The sequence below is a fragment of the Numenius arquata genome, chromosome 23 (genome assembly GCF_964106895.1).
Source record: "Numenius arquata chromosome 23, bNumArq3.hap1.1, whole genome shotgun sequence".
Lineage (NCBI taxonomy): Eukaryota > Metazoa > Chordata > Aves > Charadriiformes > Scolopacidae > Numenius > Numenius arquata.
Genome location: NC_133598.1, coordinates 6,744,004 through 6,763,206, shown reverse-complemented (window position 1 = coordinate 6,763,206; position 19,203 = coordinate 6,744,004). Strand labels below are relative to the sequence as shown.

The 19,203-nt window shown below is 59.6% G+C and overlaps 2 protein-coding genes across 3 annotated transcripts; both read right to left on the bottom strand.

Annotated features, from left to right (window-relative positions):
• Nucleotides 1-326: 326 nt before the first annotated feature.
• TCAP (titin-cap) lies at nt 327-1,846 on the bottom strand. Its single transcript, XM_074162983.1, has 2 exons — nt 1,689-1,846; nt 327-1,023 (listed from the first exon to the last, which is right to left on the bottom strand). The coding sequence occupies exons 1-2, from the start codon at nt 1,835-1,837 to the stop codon at nt 768-770; spliced, it is 405 nt and encodes a 134-aa protein (XP_074019084.1). The 5' UTR covers nt 1,838-1,846; the 3' UTR covers nt 327-767.
• A 993-nt stretch (nt 1,847-2,839) lies between these two features.
• On the bottom strand, nt 2,840-17,974 carry STARD3 (StAR related lipid transfer domain containing 3). Of its 2 annotated transcripts, XM_074162712.1 has the most exons (14): nt 17,759-17,974; nt 14,785-14,862; nt 14,413-14,490; nt 14,267-14,320; nt 14,043-14,160; nt 12,823-12,921; nt 12,012-12,067; nt 11,130-11,222; nt 9,699-9,761; nt 8,556-8,651; nt 7,916-7,995; nt 7,386-7,490; nt 5,938-6,031; nt 2,840-3,867 (listed from the first exon to the last, which is right to left on the bottom strand). In XM_074162712.1, the coding sequence occupies exons 1-14, from the start codon at nt 17,972-17,974 to the stop codon at nt 3,763-3,765; spliced, it is 1,335 nt and encodes a 444-aa protein (XP_074018813.1). In that variant the 3' UTR covers nt 2,840-3,762. The 2 variants fall into 2 exon arrangements, with proteins under 2 accessions (XP_074018813.1, XP_074018815.1); XM_074162714.1 differs by lacking the exon at nt 14,267-14,320.
• Nucleotides 17,975-19,203: the final 1,229 nt, after the last annotated feature.

Below are 19,203 nucleotides of genomic sequence, written 5' to 3'. Positions count from 1 at the left end.
GAACAGCTAATCTGGGCGCTGGCACTGGGTCCGTCCTGGACCCTGGCACCGGCCGGGGTGGCGTTGGGGGGGCAGTTACATAAGCAGAAGGTTACAGCCCCCCCCACCCCCCCCCACCCTGAGACCCCCCCACCTACAGGACGCCTGGGTCCCTCCAGCTGCCAGCAAGGCGCTGTGCCTCAGTTTCCCCCATTCCCCAGCAGGATCCCTCTCCCCCGAAATCTTATCCCCTCCCCATACTATCTCATGGGGGGGGCTAAGAGGAGCGCCCCCCCCCCCCCATGCCCACCCCCCCCCCCCCCAGGCTCCGAAATGACACCACTGGACCAGGCTGGGCATTTTATTGCCGTACAAAGACCATCGTTTGTACAATCCCACAGAGCGACCCGCCGCAGCCCCCCCACCCTTCCACACACCCCCCACACCCCCCCAGGGCCCCGTTTGGCCCCGGGGGGGGGGGTGTGTGTCTCAGCACTCCCCATCCTTGCACCCCCTTCTCTTTGCCAGGGAAACTGAGTCGCGCCTGGTGCTGCCGGGAGCCCCCCGAACCGCAGGCGCCCCATCCCCGCCGGCCTCCGCGACCCCCGTTGCGGGGTGGGGGTCCCAGGTGAGCGGGACCCCACCCCCACTTGCCCCCACCCTCCTGCGCTGTTCTTCGGGGTGGCTGAGAGGACCCAGGCGTCCGGGTCCCACCTCCCCCCAGCATCATCCTCCTGCCCCCCCACCCCCCCCCCACCCCGACCCCCTCCCTGGCCCCACCGTCACCCTCAGCCCCTCTGGGCCTCGTGGGAGAGGGAGCGGGAGAGGGTGCGGGGGACCCCCGCCTTGGCGCCGCGGAGGTCCGGGGGGGCGAAGAGGGGCAGGGGCAGGGTGCGGGCGTAGGGCAGGAGGTGCTGGGCCAGGGGTTGCCCCAGGCACCCCACCCGCAGCACCCCCCAGGGCGAGCGCTGCTGCAGCACCCGCACCTCCCCGCGGTGCTCCACCGTCTCCCGGTGCTGCTCGTCCACCTCCCGCCGGCACCACCTGGGCACGGGACGCTCGTGGGGGGCGGGAACGGGGGTCCCAGCACCCCACGGGGACCTCCACATCCTGCTCTGACCCACTAGGGACACCCCACCCTGCCGGCACCCCCATGGGGACCACCCACCCCTCGGAGGTCTCCATGTCCCCACTGGAGACCCCCATTGCCTCATCCACCCCACGGGGACCCTCTAGGACATGCACAGCCCCATGGGGACCACCCCACCCCATGGGGACCCCCGGGGACCCCCACATCCCTCATGGTCCCATGTAGATGCCCAGCCTCCCCCAGCCCCATGAAGACCCCCCATCTCCCCACAGGAACCCCCAAGGCCCCCTCTTGGACACCCCCCTCCACCATCTCCCTGGAGCTCCTGTGACCCCAGGGACACCCCCCCCAGCCCCCTGGGGACCCCAGAGATCCCTGCAACCCCCCACATCCCCATGGGGACCATTGGAGCACCCCCCCCCAGCCTCTTGGGGGACCCCAAAATCCTCTGCAACCCCCCACACTCTCCCTATAGCGCCATGGGGACCCTTAGAGCCACCCCATAACCCCAAGACCCTATGGGAACCCCACAACCCTTGAGGACCCTCACCCACCCAGTGTCGTCCCCCCCCCCCCCAGCACCCCAAGGACCCCAACCCAGCGTTGGGGTGCCCCTCACCCCTCCTCGGGCCGGGTGCTGAGCTCCAGGTCCAACCACTCGGCACTGAAGGTCTCGCGTCGCCCCACGTCCTCCTCCCGCAGGTGGCAGCCCAGGTGGGCGGCCGAGAGCAGCCCCCCGCTGCGCCCCACTTTGCTCGGCCCCAGCATCCTGCCGCTGTCACCCCCCCCCGGCCCGGCCCACCCGCTTATATGGCCCCGCCGAGGCTATTTTGGGACGTGTCGCTGGCACCGCGGGGACGGGAGGGTGCCAAGGGCCCCCTCAGGGCAAGCAAAGGGGCGGCGGGGGGGGCGCTGGGGGGGGGCACGGCACCGGTGACACGCGTGTCACCCCGTGTGCGTGTCCGGCCACGCTCAGCCCCATGCGCTGGCCGCCCCACCACGTCATGGTGGGCAACCCCAGAAATGTGTCCCCCGTGGGGACGGGGGGCAGACCCCACTGGCAACGTGATGGCGCGGGCAGAGGACCCCCTGGCCCCCACCCAGGGCACGACTGGCCTTTCCCTGCCCTGGCACCGGCCCCCCCCACCAGCCAACACCACGGACCCGGGAGGTGCTAACGGCTTTGCCGGTGGCCACTGCCAACACGGTGGCCGTGCCACCCTTGAAGGGCCATGGGAGTCCCATCCCAGTGTCCCCCCCTCCAGAGCTGGGCTGTGCCAGGTGAGCGGGCAGGGGGGTGCTGGCCACAGGCCCCCCCCCCCCGGCCGGGCTATTTGTAGGGCCAACAGATGGGGGCCGCGAACAGACGGGCGCTCGCCGGGTGCCAGCGGCTGGGGCTCACGTGGCCACGGCTGCTGCTGGGGTGGCCGCGGGTCTCCAACCCCTTCCAGCCACCTGGGCCACCATCCTGCGGCCATGGTGGTCCCCACCCGGGGGGGGCGGGAACAAACCCAGGGAAACCTTCCCCCCAGGGTGATCCATGCAGAGGTGGGGGCTCCACGTTGATACCCAGGAGGTGCCACCACGGGATGGGGGACAGTGACACCGATGGCTAGTGGCCAAAGGACCACAGAGGACCCATCCTTCGAGCGTAGGGGGGGGCTTTGGGCTACCCCTAGCCCCATGGGCTACTGACATCGCAGCTGGGCCAGTGTTTCTCGTCGATTTTATTCCCTCAGGTTCCAAAGGGCAGGAGGAAGACGACGGGCTGCAAACAGTGCAAGGCTTTTAATTCTCACAGGGACCGGCCGGAGGCGTCACGGGGGGGCCGGACCCCGCAGGACAGTGGGGTGGGGGGTACAGAGAGGCCGGGGGGGGGGGGGCCCGGCATGGGCGCTGCCCCCCTCCTCACAGCGCTGCCGGCATCCGCCCCCGCCTGCGGGGGGCTTGGCGCTGCTTCCCTTTATAGCGCAGAACACGGCACCGGGCGCTCACAGGTAGAAAGAAGCCGCAGTCGCCCCCGCAACCCCCCCCCCCCCAAAAAAAAAAAAGGATAAAAGTCTCTGCTTAAGGCAAATCACGCTCTGCCTCTGCTGGGGGGGGGACACACACGAGCTCAGCCAAGCCCTACAAGGGGGTTTGGGCAGCCCTGAGCACCAGGGAATAGCCCTGGAGGGGTCCCCTGCATGGACCCCCCTGTCCCATCCTGCAGGGAGGCGGGTGGGGGGCACAGCCCTTAGGACAAGGGCCCCTTTGCCCCCCCCCCGTGAAGGGGCAGAGCCTGGCACGGAGCTTTGCGAGAGGGGACGGACCTTTGTCCTCACCCAAAGGTGGCCTTCTCCTCTGATCCCTCTTTCTCATGGAACTGGGGCACAAGAACTGGAGTCGGGGGGGGGGGGGTGTGGGGGGGGCGTGTCAGAGACAAACCCCCAAGCCCTGGGTGAGGGGCAGGGGGAGGTGGGATCCAGGGGAGGGCAGGGCGGGGGGGTTTGGCACACATTGTCAGTGGTTTCAGGGCCCTGGTTAGGGAGAACCATTGTGGGAGGAGAAGCTGAGCACCCCCAGCCTCATCTCAGCGCTGTTAGTAGGGGGCATCCTCTCCTGGGGGGTGGCAGGGTCCTCTCCCCGTGTCCCCCGGCCGCAGAGGAGAGAGGACAGAGGAATGTCCAGCGAGGGAATGTCCCCCCCGCTGCTCAGGGCTTGCCAGAAAGCTCGCTGACCCGCTGGCGGAGGTGGAAGGCGAACTCGAACATGGTGGCAGCCAGGCTCTGGTGGATCAGGTACCGGGGCAGGCGACCCTGTGGGGAGAGCAGAGCAGGGAGACGTGAATCGGGGCAGCCCCGAAGCCCGGGGTGGGGCTGAGGGACGTGGGGTTGGTCCCCATCCTGACCCAGGGGGTCCAGCCTGGGCTGAGGGATGGGGGGCTTGGTCCCCATCCCGACCCGGGGGACATCAGTCCGGGCCGAGGGATGTGGGGCCAGTCCCCATTGTGACCTGGGGGGTGCCAACCCAGGATGAGGGATACGGGGCTGGTCCCCATCCCGACCTGGGGGTGTCAGGGCTGAGGGACGAAGGATGCGGGGCAGGTCCCCATCCCGACCCGGGGATGCCAGCGATGAAGGGCTGCACGAGCACCGCAGCGGGGAGCTGCCACTTTCAAGGAGTCTTCTCCGGGGGAGGAACTGAAATGCGTTTTGATTTCTCTAAAAAAGCCCTGCACGACTCAACCCCAACCGCCTCGGCCTGTGCTCTATTATGTGAGATGCATTAAAAAAAAAAAAAAAAAAAAAATATATATATATATATATATAAAAAATCCTTGGCTCTGCGGAGGAAGGGAGCTGAGGAAGGGCTGGGAGCAGCAGCAGGGGCTTGCGGAGGATCCCGGGACAGAGAGGGGGTCCTGGGTGCAGGCAGGGATGGCCGGCTGACTATTTTGGGGGTTCTGGCAGGCACAGGAGGACCCCCCCCTTGGACTGGGGTGGTTCAGCAGGGCAGGAGGCACAGACTTTTCCCTGGAGCAGGTTTTCTCTGCGACACGGGGGCAGGAGATGGTGGGATCGTTGGTCCAGGGGCCATTTCAGACACTTCCCTGAAACGAGCTCCGGGGCGAAGCTGCGTCAGGGACACAAAAACACACACACACGTGTGTAATTCTCACCCTTCATAGCAGGAAGGGATGAGCCATGGGCTATAAATACTTCTCCAGGGCCAAAGGAAATCGCAAGGCAGGAGAGAAGAGGGGTCTGGGCACGGGCAGGGCCCTTCAGGAAGATGGTGGAAGCAGTTGACAAGCGGCTTATTAATAGCTCGGCCGCTCCGGCATTTCTCCCAGCAGCGGAGGCAGGCAGTGGGCGAGTGCTCTCCGGCCCAGGAAACACAAGGAACGTTTTTCCTTTCCGAGCCCCATCTTGCACAACCAAGTGGGGGTTTCGTTCTCCCCCCGAACCCACGCGTTTCGGAGGGGTGGAGGGGGGCATCGGAGCCAGATCGGTGAAAGAAAACAGGGATCCAGAGCAAAAAAGGGGGAAGGAGGCCACGCTCTGCTCTGCCCCTGCTCTCGCTGCCCGGGAAAACGCTTCTGCAAATCCTTTTCCAAAGCGTTTCACAAGGCAGGAGCTGATCGACTTTGCGGGGAGGGAGGGAGGGAGGGAGGGACGTGGGAGGGGAGGGGGGCTTTGCAGCAGAGCGCTGATGAATGGAGCCTTTGTGCTCGCTGCTGCAGCGCCCCGTTACCACGTCAACCTTCAGCGGAGGAAGAAAACGGGCCAGCTCCGCTCCCCCCCCATCCATCCGCCCGACCCCGGCTCCCTTCCTGCGCTGCCTTTTGTCTGGGCCACCAGCAAGGACTGGACACAGCGAAACAGCTCCAGACCCGGGTCATCTCACACGGGCAAAGCGCCTTTCCCCGGGTGCGGGGGCAGCCCCGGGGGGGCAGGTGTCCGTGGTTGTAGCAGGGTCCCTGGGAGCAGAGGCGAATGAATCCCCCCTGCAGCGGGTCCCTGGGAGCAGCCAGACAACACATCCCCAACTATTTTCGGTCCCCAAAGAGGATAAAAATCTCCTCTCCCCCCCAGCATCCTGCACACAGAGATGTGAAACCCCCAAGCAAGATCTCAGCCAGGTAAGGGAGAGCTTCCCCACCTCGCACTGGGGGAAAAAAGGGTGATTTTCAGGTAGTGTTTAACCTCCACCAGCAAAACTCCAGTCCCTTCAGGGCAGCCTTCGCTATTGAGCCGCTTTCGGAAGGGGCCAGCAGGATGGCAACCGCTGGGAGCGGAGAGCAGGCCCCCAGCAGGCAGCCGTGAGCTCTGCTGGGGACGGGATACGGCCGCAGCGCTCCCGCATGGGCGAGGAACCGGTTTTACCTTCAGGTCCGTGTTGAGAATCCAAATGAAGGTGCAGACCCTGGGGTTGCTGGGACATTTCAGGACGATGAATCCTCCGGGCCCGTTCTCGCCCCTGCGGGGAACCCAGAGCACAGAGTCAGCGCCGGGGCCGGCTGAAAAACCATTTCCTAACGCTCCGGGGTGCACGGCGCCCATCCTGCGCCGGCTCTGGCAGCAGCAGCCCCCCCCTCCTCCGCCTGGCAGCGAGGATTAGAGCCCGGGGGGGGGGTAAGAGCAGATGCTCAGAGCGCCCGGGAAGGGTCTGCTTTGGCTGCGGGCACAGCGACGAGCGCGGCAAGGCAGGTTTCCCACAGGTGCCTTGGCAGCGGTGGTGCCAGGGCGGCCGCAGGGCCACGGGCTGAGAAGCATCTTCTGCCTCTGGACCACGCCAGCCCCTTCCTTCATCACCGGGGGGTTTTTCCAAGGCACAACCCTGTGGAAATGGGTGCAAAGGAGCGGGTGCCGGGGAAAGCCCTGTGCGGTCAGGACAGGCTCGGCGCGGGGAGCCTTGTCTCTACAGCCCCCAGATCCTTCCTCGCACCATCTGATCCGTCTCAGAGACAAGAGCCGCGCTCACAACGCGCAGCCCAAATACAGATTTCGGTTCCCTGTTCAGAAACACGCTATTTTTGCTGCATACATTTGTAAAAAAGATTTTTCTAGGGCCCTGAAATCCCCAGCTCTTAAATAGACTGAGGCAGCTGTAACGGCTCCGAGTTAAAATGTCAATTACTTTAACCAGATTATTAGGAAAAACAAAGTCAGTGCGCGAAGTGGCACAGCTGGGCCCCAGGCACCGGCGCAGACAGTAACAAGGAGTCCTTGTTTGATGAGACCAACCCCGCCGAGATCCATCAGCAGCCGGGAGAAGCTGTCCCTTCGGAAAGGGAGAGGCCAAAGACCTGCCGCCGCTTCGGGAGCCGGTCCATCCTGACGCAGCTCCCTTCACCCACGGGACCATCTCTCAACCTCCGCAGCCTTTAAAGTCAGCAAGCGACGGGCTTACGAGAAGCAAAAGGCATTTGAGAGGCTCAAAGCGAGCCACGGTCAGCTGTTTACTGCCCCTCAGGAATGGCAGCCGGCCCTGTTTGGGAATTAACTGTTACACAAACAGGATGCGGACTGGGTTGGGGTTTGTGCTGTTCCTGGTCGGCACCTCCACTCCCCCCTGAGCCCGGGAGCTGGGAAACGCCCGAGCAACACCGAGCGAGCGGCACGGAGAGTTTCTTCAACAAAGGAAGAAGAACAAGGGAAGCAAGGTTTAGTTCCACAAATAGATCAGCTTCCTGCAAAGGCTGCCAGAAAGACAGCAGGGTTTTCATTTAAAAATGAAACGAAGGTTCAGCTTCGCCCTGAGCTGAAGCAAAGCGCGTGTGTCAGATCCCAGCTAAAAAAAAAAAATAATACTAATAGAACCTGCCTCTTACCTGACATATTTGGAGAGCGGAGGCTTCAGGTTGTGCGTGGTCGACATCCCTGAGGAAATGTACCTGTCTCTTCTCCTCTCGATCCGCCGCACGTTCACAAAATCCCTAAGCAAAAAAAAAAAAAAAAAAAAAGAAAAAAACAACACAAAAAAAAGGGCGATGAGTGATTTAAAAATGTGCAACAGGACATTGAAGGAGTAGGTCCTGCTCTCCGGGAAAGGCTGTGGCAGCGGTATGTCAACACAGGGACAAAGCACAGCGCAGCGCTGTTATCAGGGAGACCGACTGACTGACTGAGACAGATTTTTGAGCTCCGAGACTCCTGCCAGGAACGTCTGGAGGAGAATTCAGGGGCTCTTCGCCTTTGGGAGCGTTACCCACAGCCCCAGCCAGCCCTGCCTCGTTGGCACCGGGAGCTCCCGGCCAGCGAGGAGCGGGCAGAGCGTTCTCACCACGGTTGGATGCTTCTCTCCCTGTTTTTGGAGGGTGTTTAGGGGCTCAGAACGGAACAGACAGTGGAATAAACTGACCTTGGGGAAACGACACCGCCCGCGGCCCCAGCTGCCACGTCGTACGAGACGATCGTGTTGTCTTCAACCCGCTGCAAGATCTGGGGAGGGGGGGTGGGGGGGAGAGAAAATAAAAAAAGAAGAGAGATATTCCCTCAGCCTGTGCCTGCAGGTGCCAACAGCTGGGCGATACCGACCCTCCCCTACAACAGCAGCAGGATTTACAGCAACCGGGGTGTCTTTAGCAGCTGATCTGAGGCCGAGGGGGACCAGCTCATTGGCAACGTGGGCACAGGTTTGTCTCCTGCTCTGGCACTGCCTTTCAGGGGGCACAGGCGTTGCCTCCGGACCCCCCGCTACACCAAGGGTGCGAAACGCCCAAAGCCTCCCAAGGAAAAAAATCAGGCTGGGCTGAGCCCGCTGGCCCATCTCCCTGCCCACCTCGTGGGCTTTTGGCCGGGCACACGCAGGCAGCTGGCTACCGCAGAGCATTCGGATCGTACGGATGAGCGGCGGAGATTTAACGCCTCAGCGACTCGGATCCAGCTAAGCTCCAGTAGGGCCCGGGCACCGCCGACAGCCGGCGTTGGACTGGGAAGCTCCAACTCTCCCCGCTCCAAGGAGCTCCTGTGATTAAGCCATCTTTGTCCGGCGCGCTCACCTGGCAAGCTGCCACCGTTCTGTTCCACAGGATCATCTTCTCGGGCTGGAGAATAACCTCCTGGTAAACCGTTTCGGCAGAGCACTGTAGGAAAGCCTGAGGACAGAGCCAGAGCAGTTAGCCAGTCCCCCGGCTCTGCTTCGGTAAGGTTATTTTTAAGGAAGGCCAAGGCAGAGCCCAAAGAACAACTGGGATAACACAGGAGGGCACTGGGGAGGTCGGCCCGGCTCAAGGCTGACACCCCTCTGCCACAACGCTCTGGTCCCCAGGGGCCTGAAAGGACACACGGAGCCAGAGAGGACAGAGCAGACCTCGGGTCCCAGCAGTTGTTGAACTGCCGAGGTCCTGCCAAGGTCAGAGAGGGCGAGCGTCCGTCTGTAACACAGCGAGACAGACGGACCTCAGGGCTGGCTCCTCTCCCCACCCTCACCCCACTTTCTCAGCAGTTCTGCTTTCAGGAAGTTGCTGAAAAGCTTTTCTGAGCTCCAGCGCTTACAACTTTCATTTCTCCACGTCCCCGTGGGATGGGGGATCTTTGGAGGCAAACGGTTAATGCAGTAAAGTGGGACCATCCAGCTTTTTTCTTTTTTTTCCTCGGGAATACAGAGCTGCTCCATCGGCAGCTCCTGCCAGCGAGGCAACATATGCACTGGAACAAAGAAAAGCCACCGCAGCACCAATGCTTCATTAAAGCGTGGTTTCCAGCCAAACCACTCCAGCGAGAGGGCACAGAGCAAGGCACTTCCGAGCAGCTCTTCTCAATGCCAGGCGGCAGCAGACGCACGCTCAGCCCTGGTCTTGCTGGCAATTAGTTGCAATTAGCCTCCTTGGTCAGATTAGTCCTAGACGCTGGGGTTGGAAGCGAGTCTTGCAGTCACCTGCTCCCACTTCTACCAGCAGAGACTGGGGCCTGAGCATATTTGCTGGGGAGTTTGTCTGCCAGCCAAGGGGCTTTCCTGGAGAGATTCCCTAGAGCGAGGAGCGCGGTTCATCTGTCTCAAGCAAAGAGAGTGTGTTTGCAGCCTGACCTGCCCTGCCAGGGCCAGGGGAGAGCGTGAAAGCTGAGCCGTGGCTCTGAGCAGAGCAGTCGCCCTTTGCCCGTACCCCCACAGGACTGAGGAAGTGACCCAGGAAGGTTCTTACCTTTAAAATAAAGGTCTTGCCGTGGAAAGGTATTTCAAAAGTGTAAACAACATCACCAAAGTCCTGTGCAGGAAATAAGAAAGTTACATTTACGATAGCAAAAAGAAATTGCCTCTATCTGGGGTAAAGCCTGCAAAGGCTGGGACTGCAGGAGCCATCCGGCCTCGTGCGACATCCCTCGAGTGTCCCCTTGTCCCCCCCCGGGCACCAGGCAGCGACCCCCAGCACGGGAGCCGCACTGAGCGCGTTTTAGATGCACAGGCACAAATTTCCATAAACAAAACAACATCCCGAGTAGCAGCAGCGGCAGCGACGAGACAGAAAAAGAACCCGCCCCACGCCAGGCTGCAAACCCCACGTCAAGGTCAAATTCTCTCCATAATGAGCTACCGACGCCGGGACAAGAGCAAGGGGTCGCTTTGCCAACGCCGCTGTTGTTACCTACATCCCAGGAGAGAGTCCCCGGAGGGGTCAGGGATGGACAGATGATAACCTTTCATCGTTAGCCCCGTGTTAAACTCTGATTAGTCTATTTAAATCCATCCCCCCCGCTCCCGCCTCGGATAAAGAAAACAATCTGCCCAGCTAGTTTGGCATCAGACAATGGATCACTTGACAGGGGAATTTTAAACACCAGATGAGACTGCAGTTTGCAGGACTCTCACCCCACTCACGTTGCAGACCCACAAGCAGAAAGCAAGGTTGGGTTTAGGGGACAGAGACACCATCCCCTTTCTCTCCACCCTTTGGGGAGAGAAAGGAGCTCTAATACCCCGGAAAACTCTACTGTGGCTCAGGGAATGAACCAGCGCAGTGAGGAAAGAGGCAGATGGGGGGCCCGCTTTGCTTTGGGGGCCTCTGTGCTGCCCCAAACAAGGGGCACGACTTGCAGACCCCTTCGGCAAAGCCACAGCGGAAAGATGGCACATCCCCGACTTACGCTCCAGCACCCATAAGGTCCCTGTCCTGGGGAAGGGGGGATACAAAGAGCTTTGGGGGTGGGAGGAGCAGTTTGCCCCACACTCTCCTGGGCAGAAAGGCCAGATCCCCGTTTGGCTCAGTCTCCCTGAGATGCTCAAAGGCACCTTGCCATGAAGCAAGGGCAGGACCTGCAGCGACAGGGCCCTCCAGTAGCCCAACGGCTACCAAAGGTGAGCTGCCCGCCCCTGCTGTCTAGAGGGAGGAGTGATGGGCTCTTTCCTGTCAAATGGGAAGGCAATTAAACGTCTAATTAAATAAGAGGGGATTTTACATTTAACTGAACTGGAATAGATTCCTAATTCAATCAGGTAATTGTAACGCTTGTTAATTTTTCATGTCGCAAGGAGGTTTCAAAAGCCTCATTTCTCCTCCCATTTTTGCTAAGCCATCCGTGCTTTCTGCCGGCAGGTGGGGTCGGGGGGGACACACACACACACACACGACACTTGCATTGTTTTTCTCGAACTTCCAGTTCTCCTCCTGGGCAAGGATTTGGTCCACAACCTCCATCGCATCTTTGCCTTGTCGGATATACTCTTTTTCCTAGGAGAGAAGGGAGAATCCCATCAGCTGGGTTTGCAGGAAGCCCGAAGTGTGGGTGCAAGGCTGGCTACCTGCCCCTCTCCCCACCAACCCCCCCCAGGCTGGCAGAGGGAAAGGGGATCTCTCCCATCACCGCACCGCAGAAATCTCTCAATTTGGGTCACAGAGGCCTCGTTTTGGAGCTCAAAGTCACGCTCCCTGCCCTGGCTCGTATCCACACACCAGCTGCGTCCACCAGCGAGTCTCCCGCCTTAACGGAAGGGTTTCCAGCAGGCAAAGGGCTGGGAGATGCCCAGGGCTTCCTTCCGTGGAGGTGCCAGAACCGGGGCTGAAAGGCAGCGGAACCGCTTGGAAAGGAGCAGGAAGGAGCCTGTGCCCAGTTCCAGGATTCGGGGAGGCGAAGGGCCGCCCTGGGGAGCCACAGCTCAGCGGGGATGGTTGAGGTGATGCCCCTCTTGGTATGTCACCACGTGATCAGGGACCGAAGAGGGACAGAGAGAGAGGGACAGGCAGGAGGCAGAGCCCAGCCCCGGGGAAGGGGGTTCATGTCGAGCGTTACCCCGAGGAGCCCCTCCTGCGATGGCCACGATGCCACCGGTCCCAGGGCACAGCCTGGTGCCAAGGGGCAGGCAGAGCTCCAAATGTCCCCAGAACAGAGGGCTGTGACACGAGGGACAGCAGCCTCTGGGTGCTCTGATGGGGCTGCAGGATTGTTGGAGCCTCCCACGGCCCTGGATCAGCCTGACAGGGCAGGGATGGCCGACCTCAGGCCACGCTGCCTCTATTTACCTGAGCCGTCAGCGCCTTCCTCCCTGCACCTTCCTCATCCGACTCATTGTCCGACCCTGGGGGAGGGAAAGCACGCAATTAACACAGAGTTGATGAAGACCCCGCTTGTACAATCTCTCTGGGACAGACAGTGTCCGATCCCCATGTCCGCCGGGAAGGGCTGTCAGTAGGGACAACCCCAGCACAGCCCCGGTCCCCGCTCCGCAGCCAGCTGACAGGCACTGCCTGGCTCTCCAGAAGGCTGAGCACGGACCAGGTGTCAGCTACACCGAGACAACAACTGCTCCGGTTGACATCTCCTCGATCCTGAGCAGGGGAGGTCTCCGGAGCCGGCACGAAGCAGTGTCACAGGGTGGTGGCGTGATGCCAGCTCTTATCCTCACCTGCTTGTGGCGACTCACCCCCCCTCCGCCCCATGCCCTCATCCCCAGGGCAGCATTTTTCGAGTACTTTAGCCACCGCATTTAATCCCAAGACCACAAAAGGCTCCCGTTTCCCACAGAGCCGAAGCCAGGCACGTGGGGCAGAGCGTGACGCTGCTCCACAGATGGCACGGGGACAGCATGGCCGTGTCCCCCCCTCCCTTGCCCAGGCGCAGGGTGAGGAGAGGGGAGCCCGTTTTTACAGCGTCAGTTCTTGGAGGCTCCGGCACCCGCCGCTGCCAAGGGCCGGGATAACGAGACAAGAGCTCGGGGAGGAGGTGATTATAGAGGTGAGGAGACCCGGGAAGAATGCTGCGAAGGGAACAAGGTGGGGAAACGAGGCGGTGAGGTGACGGCAGAAGGGGAGGAGGAGGAGGAGCACGTCTTACCTGCGAAGGACTCCGGTGGGGAGTAGAACTGCCCCTCGGAAAGGGCTCTGGGGTAGAGCAGGGGCCCACGGGAGGCTGCAGCCTGGGCTGCCAGGTACCCTGCCAACCAAAGCACCAGGTTTTACACACACGGAGTCCAACGCTTCGACACCAAGGGGTCCCAGAGCCCCCACCACATCCATCCCTAACTCAACCACCCTCCCAGCCACTTTCTTCCAGACACAGCTGGTCTTTTCGCACCGACACCAGCCAGCCCACAAGCTTTTCAGCTCCTATTGCCTCATCTTTTGTTTGAGACATTTTATCTGCATGGAGATCAATGGGCTCTTTTGCCTGTCAAATCCAAAGGCGATTAAGCATCTAATTAAATAAGAGCTTCCCCTGGAAGCAATTTGGAACCTGAGCCTAATCCAATAGAGGCATTAAACACTTGATCATTTTTCATCTTAAAGCCTCCTTGCAAGACCCAAACATCCTCTGGTGTTTTCCAGTCACTCAGTGCATTTCGGATCGAGCCCCGCTTGACAAATCCTCCTTCATTTACGTGCCATTTCCCAAGTCCTCTTACGTCAGCGAAGCCTGGGAGAGCGACAAACTCCTTTTGCCGCCTTAGGAAGGGGCGGACGTGCCAGTCCAGGCCGAGCACCCACTCCCTGGAAGGGACCCCGGGAAGTTACAGGCACCCGCCACCGGGGGGTAATTTGTGAAGCATTAGGTCAGACCCGATCTCCGTTTAGTCTGACCTCAGCGAGCAGGGGCTGGAAAATTTCACACCCCATAACTCACGCCGCGCCCCTGCAACGCGTTTGGGAGTGAAGCAATCCTCTCTGAAAGGTCCCCAGCCCCGACCCAGCGACAGATACCCAGGGACGGAGAGTCCAAGAGTCCGCCTGGCATCCATCCCACTGTTTCAAAACATTTTCTGCGACGCGGAGGTGAGCTCCCTTTCCAACGTGTCTGGCTTCAGGATCCAGACATTGGGGAATCTGGCACGTTTTTCTCCACCCAATTAAAAGATGCTTTTTATAATCTGGTATTTTCTTCCCCTGAAGGGACTTATATACCATAACAGAATTGAGTCAGGCACGCACCGTCACAGCCAGCCTGGAGATCACTTCTCCATAAATGTCATATCTGTCAAGGTGCTGCCAAAGCAGCAGAAACCCCAGGCCTGGTGCTCTCAGCTGCCAACTCCTCCCAGAGGGGAGCGAAATACTCACAACGTTCCTCTTTTGCTTCCTGAGTTAGGACTTTAAAATCCAGGAACCAAGTCTCCAGCCAAGCAATGACAAACGAGACGATGGGAAGTAAATAGCCGAAAGCCCCTTTGGTCAGAAGCTGCGGGGAGGGAAGAAAGCAGAAACCACGGGGAGTTCACACAAACGAGAAAACAGCAGCATCGAGTAATCACAAAGCAATCCCCTGCGAGCCCAAGGAAACCAACCTCGGAGAGGATGACCTTCACAATCAGGAAGGCGCTGGATACCAATGTAGTGACCTGAAAAATAAATTTACGTAGCTCGGATCCCTGCGAACTCCAGGAGGAGAGAGGAAAAACTAAAAACAGGAAAGCAGAAATGGCCTTCTTACCGCTATGACCCACCAGTGGCGCAGCTTTACGATGGCATAGGCCAGCAGCAACACAAAAAACCGAAAGAAAGCCAAGACCTTTAAAAACAAAAAGCCATCGACACTAATCACTGCCCTTGTCCCTCTGCCAGGTGCTGGGAGGACACAGACACGGGGCCAGCTCCCGAGGACATCACCACCCAGACAGACGGGGTCAAGGCAGCGACAGGACGGGCTGCGACCTGCCCGATTTCTCCGAGCCAGGCGAGGGGCAAGGCTGCAGGGAGCCCCCAAGACCCCCCTTGGCACGCAGACCCTCCCTGCCCAGCCTTCAGCCTCGCCACCCCAAGCTCCGAAGCCGTTTCCTCACCTGCAGCGCTCTGGGATACTCACAAATATATCGAAGAAAGAGGACTTAAATTTGTACTCGATGATTTCATTCCTCAGGTTCTTCTGAATGCCATCCTTGGTCTGAAGGGGAGACAGGAAAGCAGAAAGCTATTGAGTGCACTGATAAGAAACTAATGGTAGAAATAACCCGGCCGAGCGGTGGCCGGGGGTTACCGCCGGGTCAGGTTATGCATCGGGCATACAAATGCCTGCCGCCGGCTTCTCTGCCAAGGCAGGACCACGGCAGGATGCGACAGCCCATTTCACCCTCGGTTTCACAGCGAGGAGCATGAGTCGGGCAGCTGGAGCTGGAGCAGCACGTGGGCACGTTAAACACTCCTACGTGGGGTTTTTCTAACGCTGAAAAACCGCTCTTTCGGCTCAGCACAACTCTCACAGCTGTAAAGCTTGGCCGGACACCACCTCCCACTCGTGCCCATGGCTGCCACACGTGGCTTCAGGTGACAGACTTCAGCTGTACGGGAGGAAATGCAGGAAGAAAAAAAAAAAAACAGTGAAAAACCACAGGAAACTGCTTCTCTAGCACCTTCAGGAACAGCCCAGCGAAGCGTCTCCCACAGCTGGACAATCCAAGTATCTCCCTGTGAGGGGTCTCAGGGGTCACGCCGGGAAGCGGTGGAATTTAAGCTGCCATCGTCCTCGGCACGCAAAGCACCCAGGGGTCCCCTCTCCTTCCTTCCCTGCAGGCCAGCTGGCTCCCCACGGCTCGCAGCGGTGCCGAGCCGCCCTTCAGGACGTCTGAGCGAGGAAGGCAACTGGCAGGTTCAAACGCACTGGGGAAGGAGGAGAGGAAGGAGAGGAGGAGGAGGAGGGACACGCACAGAGAGGCTGCGAGGAAATCTGAAAGAGGCAAAAGCGCTTTCTGAGATATTGTGTGGAAAAAACGCTCACGGAAAGAGCTCTCTTGCCTCACCCTGAGAAAATCTGGGGTCCGACAGGCCCTGGTACCTTTGACACCATAAATCCTTGTTTCTCGGGAGCCCGGAATGGCTGTTTATGAGAAAGCGGATGGCTCAGGTAACTGGAACAAATGCTTCACCTTTAGGCTATTGGTTTGAACGCAGCCCAGCTGGCCTGGACGCGGGTGCAGGCTGACAGCTGTTTGATGATCTGTGAGAAACAAGTTGGTGGATCTCAGGCCAGTTCTTGGCAGCCTGATGTCCTGGCACCCTCTTGTCAGACAGTCCAAGGACAGAAGAGGCAGCCATCGGGAAGCGGTCCCTCTAGGTCAGGGCCGGTGCTTAATATTCAGGGAAGGGGGAAGCAAAGCGGTTCTGCACTATTGCTTTATCTGATCTGCGGCTGCGGGACTCCTGCCAGCCGGCTTTGCTGAGCCGCCTCCGAAAGCCTCTTCCCCGCTACGAGATGCTGCAGGAGGAAGGAGACACCAGAAAAGCTTCGGATTCCAATTTCCGGGAGGTGTTTTCAGTTTAAATACAGGCCACGGCCATGAAGAAGGAAGAAGAACCGTCTCTGAGGCATCTCTCGGAGAGCAGCGAGCTCGCGGAATTACAGTTTGCAGGCAACAGACATTTAACGAGGGGCCAATTTGCTGGGCTTATCTCGCAGCGAAGGAAACCGTTTGATAAAAAAAGCATTAGTCATGATATAAAAAATCGCTGCTCTTCATAACTAGGAAAATAAGCTGTCCTAATAGCTTTAAATATGCAGCATCTCGGCTCGGGGCCCAAATATCAGCAGTTAGTCACTCATTAATGGCTACCTGGGAGACCTATGCTCAGAATCACCCTGGTGACCGTGCTGGCAGATTAATTCCCTGAGGCTGGGTATATATATATTTTTTTTTTTTTTTGATTTGTAGACAGCACTTCTCCAAAGAGCCCAGAGAACGGGGACAAGAGCAGGAGGCCGGGGTCCAAGCCGGGCCGTGCAGGACACCGTCGGCATCGCTGGAATGCTGGCTGAGAGATGGTTTTTCCTACTCGGGGTGGGACACACACACACACACACACACACACACACACACACAGGGGTCTCTTCAGGCTCTGGACACTGCACAGGCAAGGGGAGGGAGCCGCTGGCAGAGACAATCTGTTAAGTGCAGACACCCAGGAGATAAAGAGGGCAGAGATAAGAGCCGTTAAGTGAGGGCAGGATCCAGTGCTGATAAATAAAGGCCAGACACCGGCCGCAGAAGCGCTGGGGTCTATCTGTTCATCTCGCCTCCCCGCTCGGCTTGTTCCACGGGAGGACATGTCGTACCCGAAACCCACCCCCAGCACGGCCGAAACCAGTTGGGACCAGTTCAGGAAAGATAAACAAAATACAGCTTGGGGAGTAACTTTGACCTGATGGGATTGGGGGAAATAAACTGGATTTTCCCTGGGCATTGCAACAGTCGACGCGCTGAGCAAACACAGCAGCCTGTGACAGCCGCTTCAGAGGGGATCGAAACCTTTGTGTTCCCCTTCGTGGGTTCCCCCGTGCCATGGACCAGCACCTCCCGCTTTCAGAAGCTGAGATTAGTAGCAGAACGTTGGGACCAAAGCTCAAAGCCCCTTTTGTCGCTGCCCAACAGCTGCGAGGGCGAGAGGAGGGTCTGCACATCCTCCTCCAAGAACAAGGCAGGGCAGCGAAGCTGGCAGCTGCCCGGCAAACCCAGCGAGGAGCTTCACGTGAGGCGAGGGGAGCAGGAGAGACATTCCACGGGCCCCAGGTCTCATTACTCCACAACAGGGAGCGTCACAGACCACGGTGTTAACGACCCCGGGCGGCCACAACAGAGCCCGGCGGCAGGAAACGAGCTGGACTTTAGCTCACAGGGACTGCACAGCGGCTCCTCGGCCAGCGCAGATCAGCAGAAGCGCTGGGAAGAACAAACAAAGACTTGGCCCAAGACTTCTGAAGCAGAGCAATTAACGGCGGAGGGAACCGAGTTTAAACGAGCACAACTTACAAGGGTAAAGACCCCACGGATTTGCTGCCCCCGACTTACATTCAATTCGATGATCCACAACAAAGAGATGAAGAGCAGGTCAAATGTGACGAAGAGGCAGAAAGTCCTCCTCACATCTGAGATGGCTTTTCTCTTCTCTGGAGAGACGTAGTAGTACGGGGAGAAGCCCTGGCTCTGGGAGAAGGAGGTGCTGATGGAGGCAATGGCTGGGAGGCTCTGTTCCAGGTCGTGCTGCAGGTCTGTGGGTTTGCTCATCCTCGGCCCAAGCGACTTGGGTCCTACGTCAATCGGGGCAACATCTGCCAAGCCAGTGCGTCACCTGCGGGGAGACACGATGGGGACCCTCAGGTCTCCGGACACCCCTTCTCCCTCCCTCTCTAAGGGCAAATATTCCTATGACCAAACCAGATCCTGTCTGTTTTATACAGTTCCCAAAAGAAAAGACTAATATCAGCATTTTGGGCTGCCAAAGAGCCTTTCCCTCCGAAGCGAAGACACCCAAGGCTGCCCCATCCCACCTTGGCACCCCACATTCGCCAGCACAGGCAGGAACCCTCCTTCCCTCTTGTTCAGGGCAGGGAAGGAGGAACCGGCTGTGAAAGGCTCAGGGGGGTCCACGGAGTCACCAGCAAGTGTCACTGGGACCCGGAGGCAGCCACCCAGAACAGGCTGGCAGCAGGGCGAGCCAAGCTGGCGGCTGCGGCCAGAGCAGCAGATGGCAAAACCCTGTGGAGATGCTGCGGCAGCAGGAACAGGGGCCACAGGGTGTTTCCGTGGAGGCCCGTGATCCGAAAGGGACCGGTCCCCAGGATCCCGGAGCCACCCTGAGCTACAGCAGCCTCCTCCGCAGGGAGGGAGGCGAAGCTCCCCGGGGCTCAACATTTTGCTGGAGGCAAACAGCAAAGCCTCAGGAGCCGGTTATCCCCTTGGATCCCATCCCACACAGCCCAGAGAGGATCCTGCTCCCTTCAGGGGTGAGATGCTGGGTTTTACACCCAACCCCGGCCCAGCGGAGCCGCAGGGGAAGGCGCTGGTCTCTGTGCCAGCCCGGTGGCTGGCAGTGCCGGGCACACAACCCCGGCGGGAGCGAGGTGTCGAGGTCTGAAGGCTGTTTCCACGCAGCCCGTGCCAACCATTGTATTAAAATTTTTTCCTCTCCGTCAGCACAGCACAAGGAGTCCACTGTGTTAATGGCCCGTGCAACTAAGCACACGCTGGAGACAAACAAGGAAAGAGGATGCCAAAACAGGTCAGGCCAGGGATCTGTCAGTCCCTGGCTCTGCCACCTCCCAGTCACCCACGGCAAAGCACAGCTCCGAACTCCTCCTCTGCAAAACACTCCTGCTCAAGGACGTTTTGCCTCCAAAAAACCACCCTGATTCTTTGCAGCGTTAGCTGCTGCCCCGGCGGTGCTGCACCCTCCAGGAGCTGAGCGGGGTTTGGTTTGTTTACAACAGATCTCGCTTGCAACAACCAGGCGGCTG